A 20,407-nucleotide genomic window follows, 5' to 3' on the forward strand; every position below is an offset into this window, starting at 1 on the left:
TAGAAAAAGAATTCTAATATTTAATGACTTGAAAACATCAAGCAAATGATGAAACTCAAAGCAGCATGAAAAGCAAAAGCGTGCTAGCCACCAGAGTGTGGTTAAAAATTATGATCTAGTCTGACTGAACTTACATGCCACTCTAGTGAGTTATACATGCAGACTCGCCAGAGAAAGTATGTAGTGTGTTTGCCCTTGAGAATACGAAAAGCAGAACAGTCTTATGTAATAGTGACAGATAAGAAAAAAATGTTTCCCTCTGTAGCTGCCACAGATTGATCCTTTTTTATCATTAGACAGAAGTAGTGTTAGGCCATTAGTATAATTTTCCGAAAAGGCATTGTTCAAGAAGTGTCCAACTTCAACTTTTTCATGTCCAATTGCATACACGATCAAATAAGAGGAGAGGTATTAACTTATATTACTTGATTATGCAAATTCAATCAATTTTCATTCACACATCTGCAAGTGTTAAAATCACTAATACATTTATAAGAAAATACAGAACTAAATACTGTTTAGTATAAATTAACATGCTGGTTTAGTATGGGGAAAAAAAAATAAGTCTCCTCAACCACACATACTGTATGTTCTTAAAGTTAACCGTGACTTCAAAAGCTGAAATTATATTATTTATTCTTCATATGGCAATACTGTGCCCAATAAATAGCTTGGCTTAAGACTAGAGTTGTCATGAAAACAACTTTCACAGTGTACTAATCCAAAATATGCATTTTCAAATGAACAGAAATAGAAATGTGGACATACGAGATGCTGCACAGGTTAAAACAATACCTAAAAATAAAGACAGGATTACCTGAAGTTCAGGTTCTGCCTCTGGAAAGTATTTAAACTGTTTTCATACTGAACACACTTTTTGGCTTGTTTATATCTTACACCTTTTCTCACCTGTTCCAGGTGTCTTTAATGTGCCTGAGGTGGTTGAAGGTTTAGTCCTTGGTGTGGTAATGCCAACCTGAGCTGACATGCCCCGTCGCCAGGAGCCCGTCTGCGAAATAACAGTGTTCTTCCTACCAGAAGTGCTTTTATCAGATTCGTCTGACACATCAGAAGGATTCCGCCTCCATTTAGATCCTGGCTCCATTTTTACGCCGCTATCGGATCCTCCGTCTGATTTCTTGACTTCATCACCGGACCACAAGGAATTCCGCTCAACCTGGGAATGCTTTTCTGCATCAGTCTAGGAAAGATAAGGAATTGTAGTACAACCTTCAGAGCAAGCCTTTCTTTTAAGAAGCTTCATAAATGAGAACCATCAAACTGATTAATAAACTCAGCAGTCATCTCTAAGTACCAACAAACATAACATGCCTTTGATAAAGAAATGTCACAGCAAGAAATGAACCCCAGCAATGACATCTTTTTTTTAATATGCTAGGGAAAAAAAATACAAAAACCATAACAGTCATGCCCCTTAGAATGAAGGGGGGGAAAAAAAAAAAAAAAGGGAAAAAAAAGCACTGCATAAAGGACATATTCAGCTCCATGACATTTATAATCCTCCATCTCGAATTTCTGATGAACCCTTTTACTGCAATGCCAAAAAAACGTTTCAAACCTGTGCAGCCAGCTTTCCTTTGTTCTTGCTGCTTTCCTTATCTCTTGTCTGGCAATCTGATCTCCAGAGCATGAGGAGGCAGCTTTTTGAACAGATTTGAAGATGTGGAATGCTGTTCATTCTAATCTAACATATTAGAAGGACACCCAAGAACTGGAGAAAAATGAACCCCAACAACTTTCTAACAATACTCAAGTCTGACTTAAATATACAAATTACAGCAGTTTTTAATTTATATTCAACTTACAAACTGTTTTTCCTTATTCTCTGCACAGACTGATCGTGCTGCCAGTCATTTATGGAGACTTTTGCAAAGATCAATGTCAAATATAGAGTTTTCTTATTAGCAAGCCTTTGCCAAATTCTCAGAAACACTTAAATTAAATCTATTGCCCTACATGTATAAAATATTCCCCATACATTAGCATTTTCTATGGCTAATGATTACTCTTGCAGAATTCTGTTTCTCCTGTTAAATGCTGCTGATTAATTTGGGCAAATTTTGTAACACCACAACCAACTATTTTGTGATCAGGCACAAATGATGAATGTCCACATTTGACCCTGATCCAGATAAAAAATTCATAGCTGAAGTGTTCTCCAACCACCACAGTACCATGAAAGATTCTGCCAATTCAACACTTGATCACGAAGCTCCCAGGTAAGAGTTGGCGAATTTTGGTAAGATGTTGAATGCCATCTCTTCCCTGCAGCCTCAGCAGAAGATGAATGTGCTCAGTACTGTGCAGTAGTCGAATGGTAATATCACTTAAAAGGAAATGATTTTAAATACCCCAAAGCATTATAAAGCCCACAACCTTTTACTCCTTTTGGATAATCAGAAAAGCACAGCACAGAAAAGGAAAGGACGCATGATCATTTACCATGCTTTCAGCAAAATGCTATATTTTAAGTTCCTGAAGTATGTTTCAAGTTTATGACTTTTCTTTTCTTACCAGATCACACCGCTAATATTAAAAAATCTAGGGGGGCTGTGGTTTAATTTCCTCTGCTTTTTACTGTAATTACTTTTTTCTTAAAAGCCTGAAAAACTAGTCTAAGCGATCAGTATGTGAAAGCTGACACCACACATCATAATGGTCTTTCTTCAGTCACACAAAATAGTTAGGACCTGGGTTATTCGTCTGTATATCGAGCCATTAGACTAACAAGCATTTGCTGAATTACGGATTTAGACATTATTTTCTTGTTGTATCTTCCTCGTGCTATGCAAATGTCATATCCTGGCCTCTCCATTCAAAGAGAGCAACTCAGCGTAGGCTTGAATGAAATGCTGCTTTCTAACTTCCTCCTTTTGTATGGCTGCAAGGTTTGGGGATGGTTACCTTTCTATTTATGACCATTGGTAGGTGTGCAATAAATGCACAGCGTGACTGTTTCTATGTCCTGTGTTTCTCCAAAATCATCATTTCATGCAAACGTCTCCTAAGTTTACAGATCTTGGAAGAGAGCACAGGCAAGAAGTAACAAAAAATCGACCAACAAAACCACCTCAACATCATCCCTCACGTCTTCTCTTTAGTACCTTGCTTCAAGTACCTTGTCTGGAATTGTTTATTTACACTGTCAGCGTTCGAGAGCAAGAAATATACCTACTGGCTGGTAAAGGGCTTATTCTAGTTTTGGTTGACTACGAAATGTTCCTGTACCTTCTGTTTCCCTCCTTTACATCTGTAAGAACAGTACAGTCTCAACACAGAGAACAGCATTACAAGAAGTCCTCTCTCTTTGCTCTCCTCCATTTCATTCCACTACTACACCCACGGCCCAACTTTTTCTGTTGCCTTTGAAATGCTGCACATCTACCCGCGAAGCCCTCCGACCAGAGGTGTTTCTGTTTAATGATAAACACTGAGAACAGCACAGAAGCATGACTAAGGAATCAAAACCAAAACACGGTGAAACCTGGCTTTAGGATTGCAGCTGCAACTCCACCCGCCTGAAAGGCCTGGAGTGGGTGAAAGTGGAAATGTTGTTTGCTGGAGGTCATGGCAAGACACAGCGAGCATGAGCTGGGAGCAAAGCCCGCCACCCGATTGAGCTGGGAGTAGCGGTAACCACCAGGATTTCTCAACTTATTCCTACAGTTTTGTAAATCTACCCATGAAGCTGTGAACAGACCAAACCCGTCTTTGCTCCAATGAAACTGAGAAGTTGTCTTGATCCAACAGCTTAAAGATGCTGCTCTTTTCTATGTAAAGGAATTGTTTCCTTTCTATCTTCTGATCTTTTCAGCACTACATGAACGAGTTTATTACTTGATCGCTTCCTCTCTTCCATCTTATTTCAGTTAAATAAGTTATTTTCAAATGCCCACCAGGTCTTAATTTCTCCTTCAAATATGCGCATGACATGACTTTAAAGGCATACTATATGCAGTGCTGTGTTAAAAGGTAACTTATCTAAGTCTGTGCAATATAGGGGAAAAATATGAGGATGTCAAAAGTGGTACAGCTACATTAGGTGGTTTGGTGCTTGGCATGATCGGAGCAAGACAGGGGAACGTGGTAAGGCAAATTCTGGTTCCAATCACTGACTTGTTCAGAACCAACTTGCGAACATCTTCATAGCATTGTTACAAAAAGGGACTACAACCATGAATGTCTATGAAGATGGAGTTAATATCATATTTAAGTCCTGCTTCTTAAAGATGGAGAAATTACAGCTTCTGGAGTATGGGGTACTCAGCAGCTCTGAAAACCAATTTCTTAGCAGAGACTTTTTTTTCTACTGCAACCATGCCTTCTTCCTTTGCAGAGATGATTCTGAATAAGTTACTGATTTTTATCAGCAGACACTGACATGTTAGGGCTCTCTCCCTTTGATGTCGCTGTATTATTTGTCTGGACTCCCAGTCAACACATGTATTAGCTTCAAGCTCCGTCTTTAATGATCTGAAATCCAACTTCTGTACCACCTCAAAAAAATGTGGCAGAATCACAGCAGCTTAAAAGAATAGTGCCTACTATTCAGGAGAACCAAAGCAGTGGATACCCTGAGACGAGAAGCCTACATCCCTGTGCAGATGTCTGTCAGTCCTTTGTGGCTCACCACAAAGGGGAACGCAAACCTGGGCACAGGCCATTGTACAGTACTCTAGGTAAGACATAAAAGGCATATATGTAGCATTCACTGTTGCATGAGCTGTGGGGACTACTTTGGGCAGCAAAAAATCAACCCTGCGAGCTACTCATGCTTCCATCACTCCAAGCTATTTTCATTCCCTTGGTTGACAAGATTAGGATATTCTGTTCAAATGAAAACAAAGTATTTTATGGATAATAATTTGCAGATAACAGTAATACCTAGAAAAATACTGTCAGCCAGGAAATCTGAGGAGAGAAGCAGGTCACAAGCACAAATCAAAAAACTGCAAACACAAATTGTACGTCTTAGCTCCCAGCTTTCACTTCTAATGACTATGCTTTACTGTCTATACAAGCTTCAGCTGCTTTTCTTCTGGTGTATGTCTGCACTCTCTTGGATGCTGTAAGAGTTGTGGAGGAGGAAGAGGAGTTCGTCAACACAGATTTTGATCTCTCAGAGGTGTTTCCAAGAATCTGATCCATCAGAAGACAGAAGTCAAATGAGTTTCTATTTTTTTTCCTTAGGTAAATGTTTAGTCATGTCTCCCTTTTTCTTCCTTTTTTCCCAACAGTATTACAACGTTGAGACGGTAACAATTGTCAGAAAAGTACTTCTAGTTGTCTATGTTACTCTCTCTGTTACGTACCGAAAAACACAGTTCATAGATCTTAACTCCTCTCAACTTGTATGGGACTTGTATTAGCAGTTTTGAGCACACATGCAATCGCTGATACACAACCAGAGGCTAACTGGAAATCTTTAATGTAGGCTCAAATATGCACTTCGTGGCAAGGGAACAAAGAGTAATATATGCTTGCACCACAGTCCTGTAGGCAGAGTAACACTTCACAGCAACCACACGTCTACATTAAAACTGATATTAAAACCAGATTTAGAGTCCAGTCGTGAAAAGGACTGGAGAACAATAAAAGAGGAAAGTAACAGAGGAGAAGGTCATGCCTACATCCCTCTCCTCTACCTGCTGCAATGCCAAGTCACTGCAGACCGGTTGCTTCGACACACAACACCTGAGTCCCTCGAGCAGGTGGGTGTACAAAGAACAAAGCTGGACTTCCTAGTCCCATGCTTTTCCAAAAAAAAATCTATGTAATTGGGGAAAAAAGCAGTCTATATTACCGCAAATCTCTGTACTATGCAGTCTAATTGATGAATGAAAAACTGTTGGATACCTTCACTTGTTTTACCCTCTTTGGATGTGTGGTGTCTGAGCACAAAATGTACACGTAGGCTGCTGATGGATGTAAAATTTATCCTCCTACGAAATGCTGCCAAAAATAGAAAGCCTGCAGTAACACGCAGCTCTGGAAGTTTAAAATAATCTATTTCATTTGCATAGCACGCTTACATTTCTGATGGAAGTGTAAATAATCTTTAAACCTTCATGTTGACTTAATTAAACTCTATTCATTAAGAAAAAACATACTACCTTTTCTAGAGCTTAAAAGAAAATAAATCCCATCTGTTGATGCATGTTTTCTGGACAGCAGTGCCGCTAGGAAGGCAGAGCCCGTTTGTTGCCACACCACCACAGCAGAGATGCCACGGATTCCATGCACAGAGGAAATATTCATAAATGCCACGTATGATATGGTAGTCACTATTGCTTGACATTGCCTTTTCAGTGATACTGTCCGTACTGAAGGCTGTCTGTGTGTTCAAGCTCATGCAACTTAAAACAAGTATACCTACTGCACAGAGAAAATAATAAGTATCAGTGTTGCTTGTCTAAACCAGAAATCTTACCTGTGCATCTAAGTTTTTGCGGGAGGAGGCAGGTGTGTTGGCATAGGAGCTGATAGAGGAGCTAGTGTTAATGTCATCAGTACTGAGATTATCTATGGTGTCACTGATCCCACTGCTGACAGAGCTGCTGTCATCCCAGCTGGAGAAAAAGCACAACAAAGGTAGAAAACAAGGGTCAAAAGATGAAACATCATTCAAAAGGAAAAGTATTATTTCTACAAGCCTTATCCTACTTGCGGTTGCCAAATGAAAACGGTACACTCGTTTTCCTAACTTATCTTCGTTGTACTTCAAGTCTAAATTCATACAGCTCATTGACTGTATGGTTGCCACAAAGCCTAATGTATACCATCGGTAAGCCGATAGCACCGATGATGCAATTCTTCCTGACTCAGTTGAAAGATTGTATGAGTAAATAAACTTTCAAGTGACTCCTGAAATTTATGCCTGCAGTCCCAGAGCAGGGGAAGGTGGTGGTAAGAAGGCATCTCCAGGTAGGTGTAGCATTGACTTGCTAAGCCGTAACGCACAGATGGAACTTAAATGCAAGGAAAAAAAATCATCCTGAAGCAACCTTTTGTACCTGGTTGTTACATAGACCTGGGAAACAACCTGCATCTACCATCGACAGCATCACTGGTCTCAGAAATTTTCAGTAATTTAAAGTCTAGTTGTTCAGATGGCACATACCCCTCCCGAGCCGTACAACACATCCTTGTCAAGGAGTCATATTAACAGCTTACTATTCGGGACTACCTTCTTCCACCGTGTGATAGCTTCAACATTTTCTAGTAAATGAGAAAGGCGTAACTGGAAGCTTAGGACACAGAAAGCACCAATGAGAAATGTCCATGCCTGAAGCGATTTGAGTGTTAGAACCGACAGAATCCAAATGATCTAAAAGTCAAGCCGGACGCTCCACCCCTAAAATGCCCTTAAAAATAAGCTGCTTAAGGAAGAGATTTATAAACCGGCTTACAAGTGCTCCACCTCCAAGAACAATAAAGCTGGGATTGAAACAGTGTCCTGTAAGTAAGAAGACATTTCAGTCCACTGATGCATAACTACTGCTGGAAATGCATAAATACATATTTCATAGATCATTTGCGAAATCTAGTGGTACGAGCTCACCTCCTGGCAGTTCTCTAGCTATGCATCACCACAGCCTTGGATTTTGGGAGCTCCAGACTCTCTTCCCTATTGCGTTTCTGTTTGCTTTACATTGATAGTGTAAAGTTACACAATAGTGTAACAGAGATTGCAGTGAGTTTTTTTAACCATAGAGTGGAAGCCATTCACAAACTGATATACCGGATATTTAATGTATGCATTTAAAATTGAATTGCGTGTTATGTAATTGAACTATGTAAACTAAGGCAATCTACGTCTGCTTTCTTGACTTTTATTCATGGCTTCACCACTGACTTACTATATAGCCACTAGATAACCTTTAGCAACTTTGAAATGAAAAGCCTTTCATTTTTCTCACTTAGTGTTACAAAACAGCTACCCGTACAGGTTTTAACGATGCTTTAATAATTTTTAATTGCTTTTTGCTTACTTGGGAATATTGTGTTCACCCACATCTACGTAAGGCCTTTCAGGGAACTGAGGACAGCTTAACCAGCAGCACAATTTGCTGAACCACATGAACAGCAGTGCCCACGGGGACGCGCACCTCTGCGTGCCTGCAGAAAGGGTTACTGCTCGCAGCTGCTCTTTGCTACTGCTTTGTTCCCAGTTACAGTCCTCATCAATCTGCCAGCACAGTCATTTGTGCCAGTTCTCCCCGTATCACTGCAGACAAGGCCAGCTGGGAAGCTCAGATCAACAGTTTCAGCAAGCCGGATTGATTTAGCTGTCAGGAAATTTGGGAGTGCTCAGCCACGCTGCTCTGCCGGCAGAGGACAGGATGGGGAGAGACAGGGATGGACACGGACAGACACCGGGACCAACCGCTGACCCCTGCTGCAGGCTCCGTTTCATGGAGCCTTGAGGTGGCCCTTCATTTGGTGTCCTCCAACTTACACAAACACACTCCTGCCAGTTCTGATTGACTTCCAGGAGTGCCCCAGTTACAGGCAAGACCCTGGCTTTGCAGACAAATTTTCCAAACACTATTTGATAAATTCACGAACGCTCCAGCTCTCCTGATTGGAAAGAAACGCTGTAGTCTACAGCGTTGGTGATGCTACAATTTAAAGGAAAGATATCTTTTTTTCCCCCTAGATTTGCCTTCACCTGGATATTTTTAAAGAGGAATCCGCTGTAATAGAAAATAGAAGCACATGTTAAAATAAAACTCCATACACAATGCGAGACCTGTTGAATCTGAGAAAGCCAGCCAGCCAGATTCGACACAACAGTTTTATTTGCTATTTTCCAAAATCTTCCTCAGCATAACTGAATGAAAGATGTGCTGACCATACAAAGAAATCCACAGAATGTAAAGGGGGGAAAAAAAAAATATTTCGTCTTTCGCCCCCCAGTGCCTAGTATGGAAAAATTGAAGACTTGGAAAAGAATCAAAAGACTTCTTTGAAGCACCTTTTTTTCAGAGTAGGCAATCAAATATTATAATGCAAAATATTGAAAGTTATATTACTTCTAAATTTCAGTTTTTAAACACAGGCCCTATAACTGATATTTACTTCTATTTCAAAACCTGTAACATAAAGCAATTACAATTCCTCGATTTTATGAGTCTATAAATAAGGTTACCAAAGATTTATTAATATAACTGCATAAAAGAATATGCTCCTCGTTTTCCAAAGTTGTGTGTAGCAACTAACATCTTCTTTTCTATTTCTGAGCCTATAATAAAATCCTAATAAGATGAGAAGTGCCAGTGTTTTCCATGTTTCACAGTTTAACTTCCTTCTTACAGAGACATGACAATGCCCCCCCCAATACAACAATGTTCTTCTGTGGGACTCATAGTTCCACCTTGAATGTACAGAAACATTACCTTTCCAACCATTCGCCATTCCTAAAACTATCACAGGCGCCAGTTCATCAGCATCTAAAGAATGTGTCTAATGTTAATCATAAGTAGTTTTACTGGCATCAACCAGTCCTGTTGACTTCAGTTGGGCAATCTAAGGCATTATGGAAATATCTGAATGCCCTTCTGAACAGGGACATGTGCCTGAGGACAAAGGTAGAAACATGCACCTGAATACATTGATGGTTGTGGCTTCCCCTTAAGTAAATCCCGGGCTTTAAGTCTTTCATGTTCTGACAGAAACTACGAACAACTCAGATTCCGTATTTTCAAGTTTACTAATCTGTTACTAAATTAAAATAGATTAGCTATTCTGAGGTCCAAAGATAGATGTCTATTGGCTGCCAGAAGCTAAGCAACACAGCTCTTGCAGGCATGCTGATGACACCAAGCGATGATACTGATGCACACAGCTGTTCTGACAAGGTAAGATGCAGCTAAAACCAGACATCTCAGGTTTAGCTTTATTTAAAAAAATCACTTAAGTACGGGGGTGGGAGGGGTCAGTCTCTAGCTAGAAGAACAATAGGATGTAAGAGAACAAGACACAACACCTTAAGAAATTTAAAATAACTTTTAAAACCTACATAAACAATTATGGATGCTGTCCTTTGGAGTAGCACTAGAGCTGCTTTTAATGCAAGCGAGATGCGTGTAGAATCCACTGAACTCTGTAAATTAGATGTCAACACAAGCAACTTTGTGAGCATACAACATATACTGCTAAAAAGTAATGCAATTAAAGCACATATACTGTTTAACCTGCTGTCAATGATCCATTACACTAAAAGCTCTTCCCTCCAAGAAGCCTATCACACCCTATTTGGTGTAATATACAACAGTACAGGACTCGCCGCTCCATGTCTGTATCTGCAGGTGAAGACTGCAGCTTCTTGAGAGGACAGCATCTGTTAACAAATTGAGGTCTCTCTATTTCACATTGTGCTTGAAACAACCCAAGCCCTCCACATAAATTAGTTCACTTTTACCTTGATCCAGTGCCGTGATGGTTAAAGTCAAAAGCAAGGAAGCAGAGCATGGGGAATCTAACAGCCCTAATTACAGTGTTCTTGGCTCCCAGAGCCAAGATAACATCTTTGTAATTTAGCTGGTGCAATTAATAATTTCTGATGTCAGCGAAAGTCTACTCAACCATAACCTGAAGCTGAAATGTTTGGGCTTTCCTTTCTGTATTTGATCAATCACCTGAAACTTTACTTTGATTACTGAAAATTACAAAAAAGTCTTAAAAGTGTATTATATATGAAAATTATACAACCACCCACTTAAAAACCATCACCACCATCACTTAAAAACTCCCACAAAGCTGCCTCTGGCTCTCTATGAAACCAAGCGCCCTAAGCACCGTCTTCTCTGTCCCCACCTCAGCCTGCTTGCCCTAATGCGACTAACAATGTTGCTACTATAGATTGCCCACATGCAGCACCAGGTCAACTACTCAAAGCTGCTTTTCAAAACAGGTTTGCAAAGCGGTTAGGCTCAGACTTGTATTTTTCCAGTCTATCAGCACTTTTCCATCTTGCACAATCATCATCCACGGAATTGGCTCTTCTTTGTCAACTTGGACTGCATGGCACATGAAACCATCCTGCAACCCTCAGGACAGGCCCCCTCACTGCAGAAATCTTCCCCCTTTGCAAGTCCAAAGCAAAGGAGCCATTAAAATCCCACTAAATAAAGCTATTGTTAAAGGCTGAAAATGCACCCTGCTCTACGGATGGGTGTGGATTTTAACTTTGCTGGATCTTCAGTCAAAACCAAAACTACAATGAGCTGCTGAAAAATACATTTGTCCAAGACAGGGCCTTGGGGCTTTACAATATTTCAAGTGGAAACATGGTAATTATCCTCTTCTACCTAAAAATTTAACTATTTATGAGTTGATAGGAGAACAAAAAAAAAAAGGTCAAGGTGCAAAATGATTGAAACTTCACAGCATCTTCAAAGAATTAAAAGGAAAGATAAAAAAGCCAGATAAATGTAAATGTGCATTAACACGAGATACTAAGTACTGCAGTTTCCACTGTTTTCTTCTGGGATTTCCTGCAATACTGCCATCACTGTGTCAGAAATCCAAAAACCATATACAGACCCTTGCATGGTTTTCCTTCCAAATTGTTATGAAAGGTGACAAATAACTGTTTGCAAAAGAATGGGTGGAAATCTACTTGAAGAGAACTTAATTAACATATTTTACATGCTTATTAATCACCCACCTTCTCCATGTCTTCAGTTACTCTCCTCTTATTACATCTCATTATAGGTATTTTAAAATAAACCACTTAGTTTCTAACCGAAGGTGAAGCCCAGGGACAGCCCTGTTACCTTGAAACGCTGTAAAGCCAGACCATGAAAAGTGAAAAGCAAACCAGGCAAAACGAATAGAGACCATTTCCAGCTGTTCTTTCTGGAGCAGAATCTAATCCTTTTAATGACATTTTTTGGTGCAGAGTTAAACTGCCCTAAGTGTGCTGCGAGCTATCCAGGCCGTTTTCATGTTTAGTGAATATTCCGTTTACGGCCAACAAGCTGAAATGCAGGTCTCTGTCAAGCTCTGTTTAGAATTCATCCAAGATAACATTTCAGGATTTACATTTAAAATACCTATTTGTAAAAGAGAACAACTCACAGAAGAAAAGTATCAATTAGTGTCGAAAAAGGTTGGGTAAGAAAAGATTTGTAGAAGCTACAAAACTGCACATGCTCTTTTCATTTAATCTTTTTATATCAGTGCTAATAACCTTATAAAAATAACACTGGGTTTTATTTTGTCCCTTAAAATCTGACCAGGAATTTGACCAAGCTTCAAGTGAAACACAGCTGGGTGTACACACATAGGAGCTGCTAAACCCAGCTAATCTCAGGGAGGTTCTCATTTGAAACACCCTGAAGCTTCATGAAAGCAATCTGACTTTCTCCTGAAACTCATCATCTCCTGCTATAAAGCAGACATTCCAATGGCAACTTCTCCATCTGCATAGAGACCCTTCAGTCATTCACTGTCTAGAGTCACTAAATGCAGCAGCCAGCTCAACTGTATTCGGTCGTAAAATACTTGACTGGTGGAACTTGTTTTTTTGGCCATTGTTCACAACAATGGTTCCTCTGGCATTGCACAGCCTCGGGGGAAGGTGAGAAACCAGAGCAAGGCACTGCCTTTGACCCAAGTGCTGGAGGAACACAAACTCCCAGCTAGATCTGAACAATTTACTGGAAAAAGCTCCAACCAGCTACTAACCCTTTTTTCCTGGACTCACGACCTATAAACCATATTTTTGGTGTGTCCCCCATTTACTGTTCTGTCTGAAGACTTACTAGGTTTATAAAGCAGTTTATAGACCAGCCCTACACCGGGTGTACAGAGCACCCCCGCGGCCAGTGACACCCTCACCTCCCTGCTTTGAAGGCCATGGCATTGATACTCATCCCTGATCGTTTCTGTGCGATTCCAGTGACTGATTTGCACCAGTGAAAGCTGGGAAGAAAAATCACGTGTCTTCATATCACAGTAAGATCAGTGCTAAATTTTAGTTGTTATTATGTAAAAAAATATACTTTGTTATGCTTTTGTTTCCACGACAGTAAGAATCGCTGAGAAAAGTCTTCTAATGAAAGTCAGAAATCCTTGTTTATGTACAAAGCCTCTGGTGCTCTCCAGAAGATAAATCCCTGTGAAGCGTACAGCCTGTGTGCGACAGCGATGGACCATATCACAATAAGATCAGTGCTAAATTTTAGCTGTTATTATGTAAAAAAAATACTTTGTTTGTTATGCCTTTGTTTCCACGACAGTAAGAATCGCTGAGAAAAGTCTTCTAATGAAAGTCAGAAATCCTTGTTTATGTACAAAGCCTCTGGTGCTCTCCAGAAGATAAATCCCTGTGAAGCGTACAGCCTGTGTGCGACAGCGATGGACTGAACAAAACCACAGAGGTCAAGCTAAAGCCTCTGGGGATGCTGCGATGGACGGCCCCAGCTCCCTGCACTCCCCCTGGAGTGAGGGTGCGGGGAGGAGCTCCCTGGCAAAGATCTAGGTGTGGATCACCACTGCAATATGCCTCCTCCTCCTCCCTCTCGGCCAGGCCCCAGCCCGAACACCTCACTCCCCCAGGCAGGCGGAGAAGGTGCCCTCCCCAGGGGCTGGAGAGTTACGATAACCAAACCCCAGATTGTGCCCGTTTCTTTCCCCTGCCTTACTTAACAGTTTATGCTTTCTTCTCCCCCAAAAGCAGATACCTTCGGGATCACATCACCTCCTCGTACAAAGGCATTATTTAAGTTACGACTTAAGGAAGGGGCGGCACTTACTGAAAACACTGACATGGTTTCTGACACTCATCAGCACCTGCACGCTCGCCCAGCACTGGACTGAGCTGGTGAGAGCTCAGCAGCTCACCGGCAGTTACTGGTACCTGGCAGCCTGCTTTGCCAAAGGCTCCAAAACACAATAAAAACAGGCTTAAACACCAAGAAGAAAAAGGAGAATTAGCTAAATTCTTACAGGACCGACGTAACTAAAACGTAGAAGGAAAGGCAACAAAAAAACCAAGGTAGTATGGAAACAAAACTATGCAAGAAGCATTTAAATTCCCTGCTGCTGAGTGGGCTTTCAAAAGGGGCTGGACCCACCTGCCCCTGTGGCCACTTGCCCCCCCACCCGGCCAGGGTCACTTGCCAGCCGGCCAGGGCCACTCACCCACCCGCTCCTCCAGCACAAATGGCCAACTGGGACCACTGGGCAGCCTCACCCAGGAAAGGTGCCTACTAAACACACCCACAGAGCCAAAACCTCCAGCAGCTGGCAGGTAGAATACGGCTCCCTCGCTCCCCGGTCTTGTTTTAATCCCTCCTGATGCTGTAACTCCACTAATGCAAATCTTGTAAGGTCTGCAGGCTGTAGTCCTGCGCAAGAAACGTGCAGACATAAAATGAATACGTGATAGGCATGAAGACTTGAAGCAGTTCACAGTCACTGCTGAAGTTCTTCATTATTCAGGATACACAGTAAAGCTTCTACAGAAATTGATCAAGGCAAAAACCTGTGCACAGCAAAACACAGATTTCACAACCCAGAACCGCTCCTCTCACACAGCAGTATCAGCTGCAGCAAAGCACATGGAGACAAAGGTAACGCATACGCTTGCACGCTCTTCTCCCGTCAGAAAAAAGGAGAAAGACACAAAATTTCTCTTTCTGAACGCATTACAGCCCGCTGACGTATGTCTTAAAATAAAGCTGAACTTGGCAATAAAAGGTGTTAATTTGATCACAGGGCACAGCACTGTCCCTCAGGAAGCTAAACCACTGAAAAACAACCGTCATTATCACATCAGTGATTTATAGGACAGACACATAATCAAGTGAAATACTTTATTCATTGTAATATGGAGGTGTGTGGAAGATGCCAGCCACCACCAGTTCTGAAAGCAGGTTTTTTCCTAGCACAACTGCAACATCCTAAGTAGTACCAATAAACGCTGGCTTATGCCAGCCTTTAGTATTAGGTTTATTTGAAAGAAACTGTAAAAAGGAAAAAGATCTTCTAACCTTACTCAGACAAATCAGGAGGACGACAGAAATTTGCACCGGAGTGAGAATAAGAACTGCATATTATGTGCTAAAAAGCAAGTGCACTCTGGGCTGTGATCTGGCCTGAAAGAGCCTCACACACGCCTTTGTTTCCCTGTCGAGTGAGCTCATTCCCATAGAGGTTCCTCCTTCGCACCGAAAGCAAACTTACAGGGCTAAAATATAACAAAGCCCCATAGTTTTCTGAGGCTAAAAGCCTGTAACACTAGTGGAAAGATAGCCGGTTAGATTGCAACCTATGAGACGCTAATAATTATCGCTAAACCTCAGAAAATCCTGAAGTAAAGCCAGAACACCCCCCCCCCAAAACCAAATACAGTAATAGCTGTCAGTTCTCACATGGGGAATTTCCTATTAGGATATTCAAGTATTTGTAATCTACTAAAAATACACTGATTTCATGTAGCATACAGCGATTCAAATGAAATAGATAGGGCAGGGAGAAAACTTCTCAGATTTACTCCATCATCTAATGTGTTTCCATTGCTGCCAGCATTTACAAAGCTAAACCTGCTTACACGGAGGTGTAACACAACAGACTTCCGTGCTTTCAAAAGTGCAGAAAATCTCTTACCTTGCAATATTCCCAGGCCAATGCACTTCTCCACCTTGTTGCCCATGAAGAATTCCAGAGAAGGGGCTTAGATTTATTTTGCAGGTTGATACCTTCATTAGGCTACCATCCAACACCCCCCTCCCAAATAAAACAGCTCGTAACTTGATTATCTAGGAAGAGACTTGGAAAAAAGTTGGAGCAAGGTTGTTTTCCAACAGAGCCCTCACCATTCAGCAGCTCTGAAAGACACCGGAAAGTAAAGCCTAGCTAGAAGGTGATCATCAGAAACTTCCCCTAGAAAGAAATCTGATCCCTCAACAAAATTAACCTCTGAAGTGCTGAAAAAGTGAGAGGTCAAGACTTTCTGCTGGGACTAGGTCATCTGTGAAAAGCTGTAACCTGATGGCAGTAAAGCAGGCAGACGGGGTGCCTCCAGATCACATACCGTGTCGTATGAGGTAAGAGCTCATGTCAGCAACCCCGTACTTGAAGGTACTAAATGACAGTATTTGCTCTCAGCTAAGACTACAATCTCTAAAAGCATAGCTTCTACTCTGCTTTTATAGAGGGATACAACAACATGACTGCTGAAACAACTATCGTTTTATGAGAATGTGGCAGGAGACATACCCCAAATGTTTTAACATAGAATATTTGGAATACTGTTAAAATACAAAATTCTTTTTTTTTTTTTTTGGGGGGGGGGGGAGAAAAAAATTTTCAATACAAATGGTACTGAAAATACCAATTTATCCACTGGTATCCCCAATAAAGACCTTATGAAACTGGGACAAGATATGTAAGATCTATCCGAGTAGGGATTAAACACACTAATCCTTATTTACAGTTGTAAAGTCAGGGGCTTATTACTTCCCCTCATTTCAAGTAGAAGAGAGATGAGTATTTATACATATTTGGTTGATAAAGTTTATGGTGGTTAGCATTCAAAATTCTTATTTTAGCCTAATATAAATACTTTCTGACAGGATTCTTCCCAGATCTCTGCATTCTGTCGTACATGTCGGATTTTTTTATTCTAATATGGGAAATTACACCAGCTCTATTTACTGTGGGTAGTAGTGCTCAGAGGCACTAATTACCCTTATGCTAGGTGCTGCACGAACGTAATCTGTAAACATTAGGAAACCTGTAAGACAGTGAGAACCGAAAAGCTGGTCACAACTTACAGCCCATGTAGACTCATCACTCACGGAGTCTCCCGTGTGCTAATGGCCACAGAGCAGGAAATGATAGATGTACCCCAAAAAAGAGAAATACTAGAAATATAAGGGGAATTGTAAGAATAACATAGATGATGAAAAACGCAGTGGTGTTGGATAGCCATGGCCAGTTGGGCATGGAAGGCAGCGCTGGAGTTTGGAGTAGAAGACTATAGTGAGAAGTCAGGGAGCCCACGGGTAGATGAAGAACCAAGGGACCGGTTCAAGGTCACTGTGAGCAGAACGGAGTCGGCGGGAGAAAGGCTACAAGTAGATGTGTGAAGAGTCTGGAGACAAGGAGTTGGAATAGGGAAACGGAGGTTAGGGGTGAGGTCTGAGAAGGTGGTCTGAGGCTGAAAAGAGACATCTATCAGATGTAAAGCCACGGAGAGGAGATAAGATGAACTCAACAAACAGTTGAAAGTCAGGGAATTAGACTGCAAAATGGAGAGAACAGATTAGGAAAAAAAGGTCTGAGCTCATGAAATTAAGAGTGTATTACAGTAATATGCACAAGGAGAAGGGACTAAATTCAAGATAGAGCGTATAACTTTTATCATATTTCGTTATTTAAATGGGGACACACACAAAACACTGACTCTTACGGTTACTAGCATTGACCAACACACTGACTTCCAGCCAAATGGGAATACACAAGTCCATTCCCTTTATTACAGAAAGACTTGTTCACTAAACAAGAAACTCCATTTCTAGTCCAACCAGGGTAGATTTCCGTTGTCCAGGTTACTGATGAGGGATTGCGTCATGAAAAGGAGATGGGCAGCCTTTCAGATGGAGGAAGGGGAGAAGACAATACCACGCTGTCCTCTTAGCCTCACCTCAAGAAAACCATCAATCATTTGGCCCGAAATCAAAAAGAAGAGAAGGAAAGAGTAGTCAGAAGTCAACTATAGCCATGTATGTATTAACTCTGTTCAGCTTGGGTACCCTATCTTAAATAAAACGCATCTTTTAGCACAATGCTGTATTTTTGGTTGAAAGAGTTAAAATGCAAGTATTCAAAGGTTATAAAATAAAGACTTTGTGGAGATACTCTGCTGCCAAAACCTTCAAATAACTGAGTCGCAGTCTGAGCTTGCCTTTCTACGCTGGAGTCTGTATTTTAGTGGCCACGGTGTTACTATAGCAACACAGAGGACTGGTAATTTAGAGGCTAGTGGATGTGACAACTTGCAATTTAGAACAATACTAATAATAAAAGCGGCTTGGGAAAAGCATCATTTAACACAAATGTTTGTGTTTTAAAGTGAAAAAAGGCTGTTCATTTAACTTTTTTTTTAATTTTTTTTTGCAGCTGGATGATTATCTATATTAAGTTAGTCTGGTGGTGAATAAAAGATAGAAACATGACTATTCTGCTTTTTGGTATGTCTGCACCCTAGCGTGCACTCAGTGCACCCCCTTAGCGATGTGTATGTGTATAAATGCAAAGCTGCAGATGTCATTATCTCTGTTGAAGATTAGACAAGAATCACATAGCTTTTTTTAAAAAAAAATGTATTATCCATAATGAAAGTGAGGGTAAAAATACTCATGGACTATTATTAATCCTTTCTTGCCTCTGCTGAGTTTAACTGGTATCCTTTATTGCTCCTCATTCATTACTTCAATCACAGAATAGTTACTAGAGATAACTCTCAGATATTACAGATACTTAAAAGCATCACAACTGGAATAGCAAAGCTTCTTCTAATCTCTAACATCCTTCCTGTCTTCATCAAAATAGCTCCCACAAACATGATGTTTCTTAATTATCTGCTCACAGAGTTGTATAGGAAATTAGCGACTGACCTGTAGCTAACAGTAAATAAGAAGAGCCAGAAATATTCTAATTCCAAAAATAATCAAATCTGAAATTGTAACCTAGGGGAAAAAAAAAAGAATCTGAACATCCCATCTGTTGAATCACCAGCTCCAAATAAAACCAAAATCACAAGATTAAGGTACAGCGTTACTCTCTATACACCAATCTACAGCCCCATTGTCCTTCGCTTTCCTGGCAGCCCTTACACTGCAAAGGATTTTGCAACATAATACCCACAGCACTAAATACAGAGGGATATTTCCAGATGAATTTTACATGTAGTAATAATCATAGTTTTATGGGTCAGGAAGTTCAGAAGATTAGTGTGTTATGGCTGCAGTTTATAAAAGCGTTTGTGTTGGAAGTTTCGCATAGCAATCGGGTGAGATAAGCTGCGAACAGCTTTACATTAAGTTCTTTTATGGTAGTTAAAGTTGGGGAGAAGTAAAGAGACCCCAGGTATTAATTTACCTAAAGAACAGCTGCTCAGAAAAGGCTGCAAAGTGTCCTAATACTCAGTGTAATAAAAGCACTGCACCTCCAATTGCTTGTTCTTTCTCCCCACACTCGTGTGCTATTCCCATTAACCTCAGTAAGAATTGTGTCCACGGTCTGAACTGAGCTAAAATTGTAGACCAAAAGAAAAGACTTATCAAAGAAATGTGTGGTTTGATTCTTGTTTGAAAAGGCCCAAAACCATAATTACAAGTTTGCATTCTAGGTTAAAGCAGCATAAATCTTGCTGCATTTCAAACTTTCCCTTAGAGAACACCATAACGCCTGAAATTTGGGGTTTTACCGCAATATGTTAATTTCCTTTATATTTTTTTCTCATTAGCTGAGATATATCAGTTAGGAGCTTATAAAATGTCTGCATTTGATGACTGCAATGATTATAAAAGTAATGCAAGCAGCATAGGCTGTAAAGACCCTGCGCTTCACAGTCTTTGTAAGCTGTTTTACAGTGTGTGGTATGAAGCGTCTGCCACATTTCAGCCTGGAAGAGAGTCCATTACAACTGGGTAAACTGATGTCATAAAAAAATCAACAGTTATTTTTTAAGCCTTCTTTTTCTTTCTTTCCTCCTAAAGAACACTAAGATTATTTAAATGAGGGAAAAATATATCTGGAAAGACAAAACATATTCTGAACAGACTCAAACACACTTTTGAAAACACTTCTATCCTTTTAACTTGAGCACATTAAACAAAAATATACCTTTTTTAAAGTACTTTCATTGATTAAATATATGCACGAGAAAATAAAAGCAGGAACACAGCAACACTGCTGCACCATTACAACTATTATGCATCACACTGTAGGGCTAAAATTCTATGTATCAACCTAAACAAACTGTTTTGTGTTAAAGTAAATAAAAAAAAAAAAACCAACTTGTTGTACTCATGTTATTGTCAATCCTGAGAAGGTATTTCTAGTTAAAACCAGAGGAACACTGGAAGCAACATAAACCCACAATAAGAGATATGGTAGAAAATAGACCCTAACTGCTACAACCCTGTGAAGTTGTGGTTTTTCAGCGTGGTTCCAAAGGGAGCCAGGAGAAGCGGGTCTGGAAAAATGAAGATCCACAGCATTCATCCAATGCCCACAGCATTCTCCTGGAGAAACTGGCTGCTCATGGCTTGGACGGGCGTACTCTTTGCTGGGTAAAAAACTGGCTGGATGGCCGGGCCCAGAGAGCTGTGGTGAATGGAGTTCAATCCAGTTGGCGGCCGGTCAC

The 20,407-nt window shown here is 40.6% G+C and overlaps 1 protein-coding gene across 1 annotated transcript in view; it reads right to left on the minus strand.

Annotated features, from left to right (window-relative positions):
* The window catches only part of NAV2 (neuron navigator 2), a 242,657-nt gene that overhangs the window by 50,971 nt on the left and 171,279 nt on the right, over positions 1 to 20,407 (minus strand). The window contains 2 exon segments of the mRNA XM_009334531.1: positions 907 to 1,201; positions 6,452 to 6,590. Coding sequence (XP_009332806.1) covers positions 907 to 1,201; positions 6,452 to 6,590 — 434 coding nt within the window.

The sequence above is a fragment of the Pygoscelis adeliae genome, unplaced genomic scaffold (genome assembly GCF_000699105.1).
Source record: "Pygoscelis adeliae isolate BGI_AS28 unplaced genomic scaffold, ASM69910v1 Scaffold171, whole genome shotgun sequence".
Taxonomy (NCBI): Eukaryota; Metazoa; Chordata; class Aves; order Sphenisciformes; family Spheniscidae; genus Pygoscelis; species Pygoscelis adeliae.